We start from the raw sequence: 12,748 nt of genomic DNA, 5'->3' as shown, positions 1-12,748 counted from the left end.
AAATACAAATTGTATTCTATGCATGTATAATTATGTCAAAATGAATCCCATTATTATATATAATGAAATAATAAAAACTTTATAAATGGTAAAAAGTATCTAGACTTTTATTTTTATTTTTTTTAAGTATACTGGGGATTGAACCGAGGGGTGTTCTACCACTGAGCTACAGTATGTTTTACTTTATTTTGAGACAATGTTTCATTAAATTGCTGAGGCTGGCCTCAAACTTGTGATCCTCCTGCCTCAGCTTGCTGAGTAGTTGGGACTACAGTTGTGTTACTGCAATTGACCTGGAAGTGTTTATGTATATCTTTCTTCAAGTAGAAGAGGCATAACTATTAGATAAACTAAAAATTTGTAATCTGGGCAAAGGACTTCTAGATATTATATTTGCTTAATCTTGTTAACTTTATGAAGCACCATTAATCTCATTTATGGATTGTTATTCTGATGCAATAAAGAGGTAAAACCTCACTAGTGGCCAAGAGACCAGTAGGTTTTGGAGGCAGGACACAATGAGCACCAGGTGGTACTAGTCACATGAGGCCCTGACAAGTCTGACCTCAGCTTGCATACTCATCATTTGCTCCTGGAAATAATTACCCAAGTAGCTCCCAGTTGGCTCACAGTAAAGGGGTGGGAACCACACTCAGCTGTAGTGAATTAGTGGCCTGTCTACAACACCATCGCCTACATCTACCTTGGGCTATGAAAAGGGAGCTGGGTTGAAGCTGCCCATCCATTTTACATTCTTTCCAGTGAGGTCACTCTTTCTATACCAAGAACTCTTGATTTCAAACTCGACCTTGCATTTAATTTGAAGAAACCACTATTGTACTGTCTAAGGAAGAACATTACTGAGATGGAGCATTATTGAGATGTTTCCAAGGAACACATTACTGAATGTGTTCTTGCACTGGCTGATTTACCAAATACTGACTTTGATCCGAGTGTTTGGGGAGCCATTGAGGAGAATAACAAAAGAGGGAAAAAACCCTCCTGAAGTCTAATGCACCCAATGTCCCTCAAGGAAGTCCTCACCAACCAAACCTGGTGGAACTAACCCCCTGCAGTAAACACTTTACACATTATAATGCAAAACAGGTTTATTCTCATACAATGAAAATTAGGAAAATAGAAAGGAACACCATCTTCAGGCAAGTGGAAGTGATCAAGACTATTAAATGTCGTCTCAGACAAAATACAAGGGGAAGACTTGCTGTGTTGCCCTCAGAAGTTAAGTTTCTTCACCTGAGGCTGATGTCTCAGTACTCATTTCAGACATGCTTTCCATCTGCTTCCCCTCTTCTAGTTTATTCTGATAAGAAATTTGGCATTCCAGATAATCTATGTTCCTTTTCTGTTTATCTAGGAATTCCGTCAGGAAGGGCCTGAGCTACAGAAACAAAACAGGAAAGGACCACATTAAGGACCATGTCTGCAATGAGAAAAACTACCCAAACTATAGGTCATAAACCAGTGGTCCTGGAACCATGTCAGAAATGCAGAATCTTAATCTCTACCCCAGATCTCCTAAATCAAGACCTGCATTTCAAAAAGGATTTGGTCAATTCATAAGCATGTTGAAATTCTCAGAGCACAGATCAAAGGACTTACTCAAAACCTCCACCTGCATATAAGCATTAGCTCCCAGTGTTAGGGTCTATCAAATGTACAGCTTACTTGGAGAACAAACTGACTGCAGTGGTTTTCAATCCCGTTTCTTTGAATCATCTGGAGATTGAACAGCTGCCCAGAGCCCATTTTCAAGGATTTAGACTGAAGTGATCTAGCAGAAGGCCCAGGCATTCAGAGCTCTTCAGAACTCCTTGGTGAGCCCAGTGTCTAACTAGAGCTGGGGATATTATCTTCTTTGACTTTGAGAAACTGGGGAGTTGGTGAAAGGAAGTTGCCATTGAGGTAAAGTGTTCACCAATAACCAGAACTTCACAGAAGTCTGTAGTAAAATAGACAATTGACATCTGCTGTCAATCATGGACAATCAGTCTCAACCTGTGGCCCTAGCCAGTGGCATTACCTAGGCACTGGTTAAAAATGCCTTGTGTGAGTCAAAGATCTGCAAAACTAAATCAGAAGCTCTGAGGGTGTCCCAGCACCTGGTTATAGTAAGCTCTTCAAGTGATTCTGGTGCTCCGTAAGCTTCAGCATTTCTGCTCAAGGAGACTTCCAAGCCAGCAACAGAAGCACAACTCTGTTGAGTCACCCAGAGAAAGTGTTCTTGCTAAGACTTTCCTATCCTGTATTGAGTTTCATTCTTCCTTTCCAGGATCCATTACCCCATCCCTAATGCAGTCCTTGAAGTCACCCCGTACTTCCTCAGAGAGAAGTATACCTACATTGTGAGACCTACTATCCTGGGCCCATTTCCCAGAAGCAAATAAAAATTCAGAGTGGAAACAGCAAAACAAAACAAAAGCAATAGTGATTGTGAGCTCAGTTAACCACTTACCTCAGTTTCACCAGTCTCAGAAGCTAATGCATTCAGGTCTTCCAGGATCCCGTTCAATATATTTTCCATTTGCAGAGCAGATGTCAGTGCTTGTATGGCACCTCCCCAGTTATCTATATCTGGCCTCTATTAAAAAGGAACATGGGTATCAATTTCCTACCTCAAGCAAAGTGAGGTTACATTCTGTCTACTTCTTGCATAGAACCATGTTAAGGTTAATGAGATTGCACAGTCCAGTGGTTTGCAAAATTTTGTAGCACAAGGGAATCAGCTGAGAATCTTAAATGCTGATGCCTGGCTCAACTGCAGACACTGACTTAACCAATATGCGATGCAGTACTGACATCAGGATTTTCACGATATTTTTCAGGTGATTTTCATGGGGTACAAAGCAAGGGTATCAAGGTACATCAGACAGACATGCCATTAGTTTATTAATTTTGAATTTCTAATGCAGTGGTTTGATTATATTATCAGGCATTTACTTTTCTTTATAAAGCTAGAGTTAAAACAGTAACAACAACAACAACAACAAAAACCTTAGCTGAAGAAGGAATACCCCCAATAGAAGTTCAGGTTGTTTCTTTGGAGTCACTACTGGGAGCAGGGACGTGGGGGGTGGGGGGGGGAGTGTTTTACACTGGAGAAACAGTCAAATTCAATACTTGAACCTGTGCTTGAATGACATTCCTGACATGATATGGGATGCAAATAGCTCTGGGGAGAAGTCACAAAGTAATGCTTCTCCAACTATACAGAATGTTAGGATCATCTGGAGAGCTGTTAAGACAGCTCTTTGGGCCCCACCCACAGGGAATCTATTCCCTAGCCCTGGAGTGGGGCTCTTGAATTTCTACTTCTCAGGATTTCCAGGTAGTGCTGGTGCTGCAGATTCAAGGAGCACACTTCATATAAGTCATTGAGAAAAGCCAAACATGTTTAGTGGCTAAAATTTATCCAAAAAGGTGTGTTAGCACTGCTTGTCCTCAAGCTCAGTTACTAAGGAGCCCACATAAGAACATAACTAACCTAGCAAGGTAGGTAGTAACTCATTTCCGGACTTGGCAAAGGTCCCAGATAGGTCATCATAGCAAAATTGTATTCACCTTTATAACTGGAAGGCAGATCATAGCCTCTCGTTTTCTTAGAAATCTTAGGAAGTATTTTGCTTGCTGCCTCCTTATCTCCGCCTCTTCCTCGAAGAACATGACAAAAGGAGGCATTCCCTTCTCATCAACGAAGTAGCAGGCCTGGGAAAGAGGAGAGAATGGGCAGAGACCTGGGGTGAGAGAGGCTCATTTTTAAGTTGGGACTCATTCCAATTGAGTCAATGCACTTTGCTATCCCAGTGTTGTCTTCTTTGGTCATTGGTGGATGTTCTATTTGTTCTGTACTTCTAGAAATTCCTCATGGTCTCACTGAGCTCAGGCCATCTCAAACTGCAGCTGTCCAGAATCCAATATGCTAGTGCCTAATATTTGATAATTATGGACTTTGTAAAGGTCAATTTGTTAACCTACATACTTGCACTTTTTTCTACTAAACTGCATAGATCCTTGACTGGAGTCTGATATAAATTAAAGCCAATCTATTGCATGATCCTAACAAATCCATATTAATTATTAAATAGCATATAGGTGTAAAATTGTTTATTCTGTTTGTCTATATAATATTGGGAACCCACTGGAAGAGCTATGATTCTCCTTATCATAGTCCATAGTTTGCAATCACAGTTCTAAATCATTGGTCCACAGAACAGGAACATCCTAGTCACAAAGTTGCTGTTTGCCTAGTATCAAACCACAAATATGGCTATGACCACTACTGAGGAGATAGTAAATATATTGTCATCCAGATCAGAGCTAAAATCTCCATAACAGTTGCTCAAGATCCAATACTAACCATGGATAGATAGACATCACTGATGTGCAGCTGGTAAGCCACCAAGCGGTTAATAGTATATTTACATTCTTCAGAAATGGGGGTCCGTCTCCTGTGTTCCATCTCAGCTTTAGGGAAATCCAGCCATAAGACGTGCTACCCACTAAGGTAGAGGACTTCTTAAATACTAACAGGAAGGTAGCCAGCCCCCTTCTTACAACAAGATGAAATTCCATCCAGCTGAGATTAACAGCTACTGATTCATCATTGAGGACATTGTTTCTGAAGAAAGAACCAAACTGATCAGAGAAAAAGATGTTAAAGGGGGTGGGGGCTTAAATCTTTCTAACTATTCCAGTCAATTTTTAATATTCTTTCCCATCTCCTCTCTGAAGGATGGTATATTTCTTAAAGTAAAGTACTAACAGAATGGATGTACTAGCTTTAATTTTTTCTCGTTCCTAAAAAATGATCATGGCACAGCATTTTAGATCCCAGGGTGTATCTAAGGAAAGTGCCTAAAATAAGGAACCCTACAGCTCCTCGTCTCCCCCATAAGGCCTCACTACACATAATTGCTCTAAAGGTAGGATACAATGGCATTCTGGAGAAGGAAAATCATATTAACTGGAGGAATGAGGGCAAATTTCATTGAGAAACTGGCATTTTAATTTGGCCTTGAAGGCTGACAAGAATATGGAGAAATGGAAAGGAAAGAAAGGTGTTCCACCTGGAGAACAGGCACACAAGGCTGTAGATAGGAGACAAGTTAGGGGTTTCTCTAAATTACAGTAAGACTGCCCCACGGTAAGAACCTTTTGGTTTCTTCCTTCAACTATCTCCCAAATGTGTCTCAAAACATGCCTTCTTCATTTGCCTGCATTGAGAACAGGGATTGTTAACATTTTTATTTTTATTATTCCCATATCCCGTAATGGGGTGCTTTGTAGGTAAAAGTGCTGAGTCAATGTTGATTAAATAAAAGCATATTTTACGTGTGAGTAAAGCACAAGGTTTCCCCTAAGTCCGTGAATTTCCAGTGTGAACTAAACCATGCCTGGTTGAACCAATGGCACATCTTCAAAAGTCTCTCCAGGTGAGGTGGTGAGGAGAGAGCTTCCTGAGGGGGAATGGATCCTAAGTGAAGGCGCCAAGCATTTCAGGTTTGACTCAGACAGAAAGATGAGGCCATCCTAGGGAAGGGATGATTAAAAATAGCCTGTTTGTCACTTTTGTTTCCTGACCCAACTCTGCCCTTGGCCCAAGTGTATTTATGTCATAGTCTCAGGAAGAGAGGTGCTTCAAGGAAGTTCTTGTAAAACCATAGTTTGCATATGAATCACCTGGGGCTTTTGTTAAACTACAGAACCTGGTGGGGCCTGGCATGCTGCATTTCTAAATGCTGCCAAGTGCTGCCTATTAGTGGACACACCTTGAGTAGGAAGGTTTAAGTGCATTCCTAAGAAGCTAATTCAGTAAAATCCTGTAGGACCCAAGTGGCACTGCTGGGGAGCCTTTAGTAAGGAGGTAAAAATGGGGCATCTCCCATCCTCCAGAATCTCCTGCCTTGCCTGTGCTCCCAAGCTTCAGGACCCCTGGCAGCCTCCTGGGGAAGGCCCAGTGCTGGGGCAGTTGCAGGTCTAACTCTGAAGGTTAGAGCAGAGCAGTAAAGAGGAAAGCAGATGGTAACTAGTCAGATGGTTAACTGGATTTGCTCTAGTGCCTCTAAAACATCACCAAATGTTCCCTTCTCCAAAATTTTGTGTAAATTTCAGGAGACTAGAATAATATAGGAAAAATAGGGTCAAGTACCAATAAAATCTGGATACTTAGTTAATATGACCAATCTACAAGATAGTGAATCTAGAAGATATAAGATATTACTTACTGGGAGATATTAGGAACATTTGGTTATTTCTGAATGATCTATAAGATCCTTCCATGTAATCACACCATTATTCTATCATCCCATCTGGACCAAAAGGCAGAGATGAATACATGCAAAGAAATATTACTGTTCTTGTTGTTCGATATGAGAAATATTTCTCTGCAGTCACTTAAAAACAACCTCACTAATGTAAAAAAATGAATGGGAAGGAACACGTCACCATCAATTGCAGTTGTGCCAGTGTGGTAGATTTACAATTGGTTTTTTTTTTTTTCCTTGTCCTGTTTTTCAGAAATTTTGATAAATTTTTTCAAAATTATCATCACCTACATTTCATCACTTTAAAAAAGAAATCTAACAGATAATTCTCTAGAGAATTAGTAACAATGTCATTCCTTTATAGAAGCTCCACATACAAATTTATAATATATTGTGTTTTCTAATTAGAAGTGTAATGCATAATCATCATTAAAAAATATACCAACATTTCCAAAAGATATAAAGGGAAGGTCTATAAAATTTTTTTAAAAATGTAATTTGATCCATAATATCATTACATTTTGCCTAACGCAATGAATTGACCTTGGAAAAATGGGATATGATGAGACTGGTTATCTAACGTCCCTGTACCTTCTTCCCTGGAATGAGTTGGAAATACAAAGACAGTTATTTAAAACATTATAAAAGTCCTCTTATTATTAGTTTTTGTTTGTTTTTGCTTCATTGAAACTCTGCATTTACAGTGTTACTTCACCTTTTAGTGTCTAACAATTAAGGAAGAAACCAGTGGCTTTCTTCTGTCCCTATTATTATTTTTTTAACCAAGAAATTCTTATCTCTAAAAATAAAATATATTTAGTATTCAATATTTTAGCATTTTGTGTGTGTGTGTGTGTGTGTGTGTGTGTGTACATTTTTTCTAATTTCTTTATAAACTTCCTGAGGAAAGGGTTGGTTAAATCTTAGTTATTTTCATATCCCCAGGTCACTTTATATGTTGCCTGGCCCATAAAAGTCATAGTAAATGATATTGACTTGAACAATTTGTAGGAAAAAGGACCCTAAACGTTTAAGGTTATTTATCACAAAAGAAGGAACAAGAGGAAGAGCCAGACATTCTTTGACTTTGGAAGGAAAATTCAAAATTCCTGAAAATTGTGGGAGAAAGTAGGGAATTTCACATACATATCTTTAAAAGAGAAGGCACATTTAACATGGTAACCAGGCACTGAGTAAGTCTTTACTAAATGTTCATGAAATGAAGGAGTAAATGAATAAAGACATTTAAAAGAGAGCTCAAAGGAATGGTAGGTCTTAAAAGCTAGAAATGCCAGCAGTGATTTCTGATGACAGAAGCAGATAGTATCTGCAGAAATCCACGTGCTTACCATGTATTCTCAGCCCTGCACCAACAGCCTCTACTCTCCCCAGACGGAACCTCTGCTTCTAGTCTTAGCAGGGCCATCACCAATCCTCAGAACATATTATTGTTTTTTTATGATTTAAGAATCTATTAAGTCAGTACATGCAAAACATAGTGCTAATCGCATTAGCAAAAGATCAATGTGAAAACGCTCCACAATTCTGCAGCTATCAATTAAAAGATTTTATTCTACGTGGTTGAAAGGTCCAACACTGTGTTCTTGCCAGTGAGTTAAGTTGTATAGAATATTAGCACTAGCACAGTTAACAGACCCTCACAGACCCAAAGGAATATCATTAGGCCAAGCCCTTGATAGGAAGGGCGTGTTGTGTGCTTGAGCTAAACAGGGTTAGTATTAGGTTGGTAACCTGGCAAGACAGTGATGTTAAGAAGATGCATAGCTGAAGAATATCTAAAATATTTTAAAAACTGTAAAGCTGCAACATGTGATTTTTACATAGATTTACTAGAAAACTAAGGAAAGCATTTGTTAACTTTGAATAAAGTAACATGAAAACCAGGAATGTACTTTTATTAAAAAAAATTTCAAAAAAATTCTAATGCATTATCAGAAAGATTTACGGTAGAAATAAGGAGGTATATTGCTCATTAAGAAGGGATCTCAGAACATACATTCTGACTTTTAATTATCTTAATTTTTCTCAACACTTCATTTTTAAAATTAATTAATTAGTTATTTAAGTAACTAATTTGTGTTACTGGGGATTGAACCACTAAGCTACATTTTATTTTGAGAGAGGTTTCATGAAGCTGTCCTTGCTGTCCTGTGAATCCCTCCTGCCTCAGCCTCCCAAGAAGCTAGAATTACAGGTGTGCACCACCATGCCTGCTTTCCCTCTTTACCTATGTGTCCTCACTAGTTCACTTACTCCTCGATGACAGTCACTGTGCTATGACAGTATCAGCATGTAGCAGATGGCATAGAATAGGACAAGTTAGGTTGGCAATCAATGTTGCATTCACTATGAGTGAATTAGTAAATGGCTGAACATTTAAAGAACAAAAAGAAAATCTAGAACATAAATTAATGCAGGCATGAAAATATGAAAGAATATCAGAAAAATATAGACTTTTATGTGTGTTGGAGGTTTATGAATACATATACTTTTCCAGTCTTATTTAAAAAATTTTTACTACTCAGAAGTATTTTTTATTTTTAATTGACACATAAAAATTTTATGTATTTATATGTTGTGATGTGATATTTGGATACAAGTATGTAAGGCATAATGGTCAAATCATTGTAATTAGTATTTCTATCTCCTTAAACTTACATAATTTCTTTGTGTAGGAAGCTTTGAACTCCTGTGTTGTAGTTCTTTATATAATACATAATAAATTATTATAAACTATATTCACCCTACTATACTGTAGAACTCCAGAACTTATTCCTTCTCTCTGACTGTATTTTTGTACCAGTCATCTGACCTCCTTTTATCTTCTTCCATAGTGGTTAGTATTTTTTATCTTCTTCTCTAGTGGTTAGTATTCTATGTTCTACTTCTGTGTAATCAACTTTTTTAGTTTCCACATATGAGTGAGAGCACATAGTATTTATCTTTTTTGTACTGTCTTGCTTAATGTTCTCCAATTCTATCCATGTTGCTTTAAATGACAGAATTTCATTCTTTTTTTCTGACAGAATAATATTCAATTATATTAGCTACCCGCATCCTTTTTATAGCCATTCATCAATGAATACCTTGGTTGACTCCATATCTTGGTTATATGAACAGTGCTGCAATAACCATAGAAGTGGAAATACCTCTTTGATATACTGATTTTATTTCTTTTGGCTATCTATCAGTAGTGAGATAATAGGATAATATGGTAGTTCTATTTTAGTTTCTTGGGGAATCTCCATATCGTTTTCCAAAATGATTGTGGCAAATAACATTCCCACTGATAGTGAGGAAGAGGTCCCCTTTCTCTGCTGTCCTGCCAACATTTTTGTCTTTTTTATTTCAAGCCATTTTGATCATAGCCATTCTAACTTGGGCACGATACTATCTCATTGTGACTTTCTTTGTAGTCACTAATGATTAGGAATGTTGAGCTTCTTTTTTCCATATACTTGTAGGTCATTTGGTGTATGTTCATTATAGAAATGTCTATGCAGTCATTTGGCTTTAATCTGATTTTTTTGTTGTTGTTGCTGAGTTTTTTGAATTCTTTTATATTCTGGATTTTAATTCCCTATCAAATGAATAGTTTGCAAATATTTTCTCCCATGTCGTGGTAGTCTCTTTACTCTGTTGATGTTTTCTTTGCTAAGAGGAAGCTTTGTACTTTGATATGATCTCATTGTCTTTTTGCCTGTGGTTTTGAAGTCTTATCACTATATTGTTCTATATCAAAGCCTTGGTCTTTCCCCTGCGTTTTCCTCTGGTAGTTTCATTGTTTTGGGTCTCTTATTTATGACTTTGACCTATTTTGAGTGGATTTTTATATATGATGGGAGATAAGTGTTCAGTTTCATTCTTCTTCATCTCTATGTCTAGTTTTCTCAGTACCATTTGTTGTAAAGAATGATAGTCCTTTTCCCAATATATACTTTATTCCCCTTTGTTAAAGATCCATTGGCTGTTGCTCTGACTTGGATATGATTTTGGCTTTTAAAGCTTCATGTATGGGATGCTTGGTCGCCACTATGAAAATACTGAAAAACGGTGGAAACTTTCAGAGATTAGGTCTAGTGACAGTTGATTTGGGGTTATTGGTGAAAGCTGTACCCTCAGAAGTGACTAAGGCAGTTCTCATGGGACCTGAGTTAGTTCTTCTGAGTGAAAGTTGTTATAAGAGAGACAGCCTAACCTCAGAATCACTCTTTGTGTTCCTATGTCACATGTGACCTTTCTCTCTTGCATGCACTCCTGCCCATGAGGTCATTTTTCCATGATATTAAGAATCCTTGGAGAACCTCAATAGAATTGGCATAATGCTATTTGGAATTTTAGCCTCTAAAACTGTGAGCAAAGTGAGCCTCTTTTTTTAAACAAATAATCCAGCCTCAGATATTTTGTTATAGTAATGCAAAATGAACTGATACAACTATAGATGCCTAGATATAGTTCTCAGTTCTCTATTTGGAGACATGTTCTATGGGTTGGTCTTCATGCATATGGCATGCTCTTTTGATTTCTATATATTCCTAAAGCTTCTTAGAGTATGTTTTGAAGGTGGTATTGTAAATTTTCCAGCTTTGTTTTTTTGGCTACTTGAGATCTTTGATGGTTCCATGCACTTTCAGGTTTATGTTTTTCTATTTCTGTGAAGTAGCTGATACTGATTTTGTTGTGAATGTAACAGTCTTGAGCAAAAAAAAAAAAAATCCTTTCATCCCTGCTATAAATTACATTTGATCATTGCTTCTAGTCTTATTATGTGCAAATGGATTTGATTTGAAAGTATTTTGTTGAGGATTTTTACGTCTATGTTCATCAAGGATTTTGGACTGTAGTTTTATCATTTTGTTTTACACTTCTCTGGTTTTGGTGTCAGGGCAATGCTGACCTGATAAATGAACTTAGAAGAAGTCACTCATTTTCAATTTTTTAGAGTAGTTTGAGAAGAATTTGTGGTAGTTCTCGACATTTTGATAACAATAAGCAGTGAAACCATCCAGACCTGGGATTTGTTTTTATTGAGAGTTAATTAGTGATTCAATCTTGTTATTAATTAATGGTCTGCTCAGATTCTCTTTGTTATCACAGTTCAATTTGGGTACTTCACCTGTGTCCAGAAATGTCCTAGGTTTCCCAATTTGTTGGCGTATAGTTGTTAGTAATAGTCTCTGATGATATTTTTTATTTCTGTGGTATCAATTATGATGTCTCCTTTTTCATGTCTGATTTTATTTCTGTGGGCCATCTCTCTCTGTTAGTGTAGCTAAAGTTTTCTTGATTTTGTTTGTTTCTTTTTTTTTTTTAAACAACTATTTCATTTGTCTTTTGCATTTTTGCTTCTGTATCTATTCATTCTGCTCTGATCTTTGTTATTTGTTTTCTTCCACTAATTTCCTGGTTGATTTGCTCTTGTTTTTCTGATTTGAATTGTATCTTTAGGTTGTTTGTTTGATACCTTTTTTAAAAAAGTAGGCACTTATTGCTATAGACTTTCCTCTTAGTACTGCTTTTGCTGTGTCTCATAAATTTTGGTATGTTGTATTACATTTTACTTGTTTCAATAAATTTTAAAATTTCTCTTGTATTTTTTCCTAATTCCATGGAATTTGTCGTATTTTTATTTGAGCTCTTAAAATCATTATTGAATTAGATTTCCTTTTGGGGCCTGTTGGTAGAGAGATTAGGTATTACTTTGGATGTATCAGGATATGTGTCAGTTAGCTTTCTACCACTTGACAAAACACATGAGAAGATTAACTTAAAGAAGGAAAGATTATTTTGGCTCATTGTTCAGAGGGATCCCCATTGTTAAAAGTAGAGTGTTAAATTTCCCAACTATTATTGCTTTGGAATCTGTCTCTTCCTTACAGCTAATAATGGTTGCTTTATGTAACTGTGTGCTCTGATGTTGGGTGCATATATTTAAATTATTTCTTCTTGTTGAATTGAACCATTTATCATTATATAGTGACTTTTTCTCTTTCTACAATTTTTGACTTGATATTCATTTTATCTGTTGTAAGTATAACTTTTCCAACTTGCTTTTGATTTTCATTCTTGTGGAATATCTTTTTGCTATCCCTTCCTTTCCAGTTTATGTATATCTTAACCAGTGGAGTGAGTTTCTGATGGGCAGCATATAATTGGGTCTTTTTTCCTTGTTCATTAATTCAGTCTATATCTGTTAATTGGAGAATAAATCCATTTGAATTTAAAAAGTTATCATTTATAGGTTAGAATTGTTCTCCTTTTGTTATTTTCTATCTGGTTATTTTGTCTATCCTTTTTTCCTTTCTTCCTCTCTTCTTGTTCATCTTTGTGGTTTGGTGATTTTCTCTATTGGTAAGATATGATTCTTTTGGTAAGTTTTGTTTTCTTTATTTATTTATATTCATTATTTTATATATTTTCATGATATTTCTTACCATCTTTTTGCT

At 36.7% G+C, this 12,748-nt stretch overlaps 1 protein-coding gene across 1 annotated transcript; it reads right to left on the bottom strand.

Moving 5' to 3' along the window:
• Positions 1-1,162: 1,162 nt before the first annotated feature.
• Positions 1,163-4,477, bottom strand: LOC306637628 (ferritin, heavy subunit-like; the record flags this gene model as incomplete). The annotated part of the gene is made up of 4 exons (XM_079100421.1): positions 1,163-1,399; positions 2,474-2,599; positions 3,580-3,723; positions 4,376-4,477. The coding sequence occupies 4 exons, from the start codon at positions 4,475-4,477 to the stop codon at positions 1,241-1,243; spliced, it is 531 nt and encodes a 176-aa protein (XP_078956547.1). The 3' UTR covers positions 1,163-1,240.
• Positions 4,478-12,748: the final 8,271 nt, after the last annotated feature.

This window comes from Sciurus vulgaris, assembly GCF_902686455.1.
Source record: "Sciurus vulgaris genome assembly, chromosome: 10".
Classification (NCBI taxonomy): Eukaryota; Metazoa; Chordata; class Mammalia; order Rodentia; family Sciuridae; genus Sciurus; species Sciurus vulgaris.
This window is presented reverse-complemented; position numbering and strand designations above follow the sequence as displayed.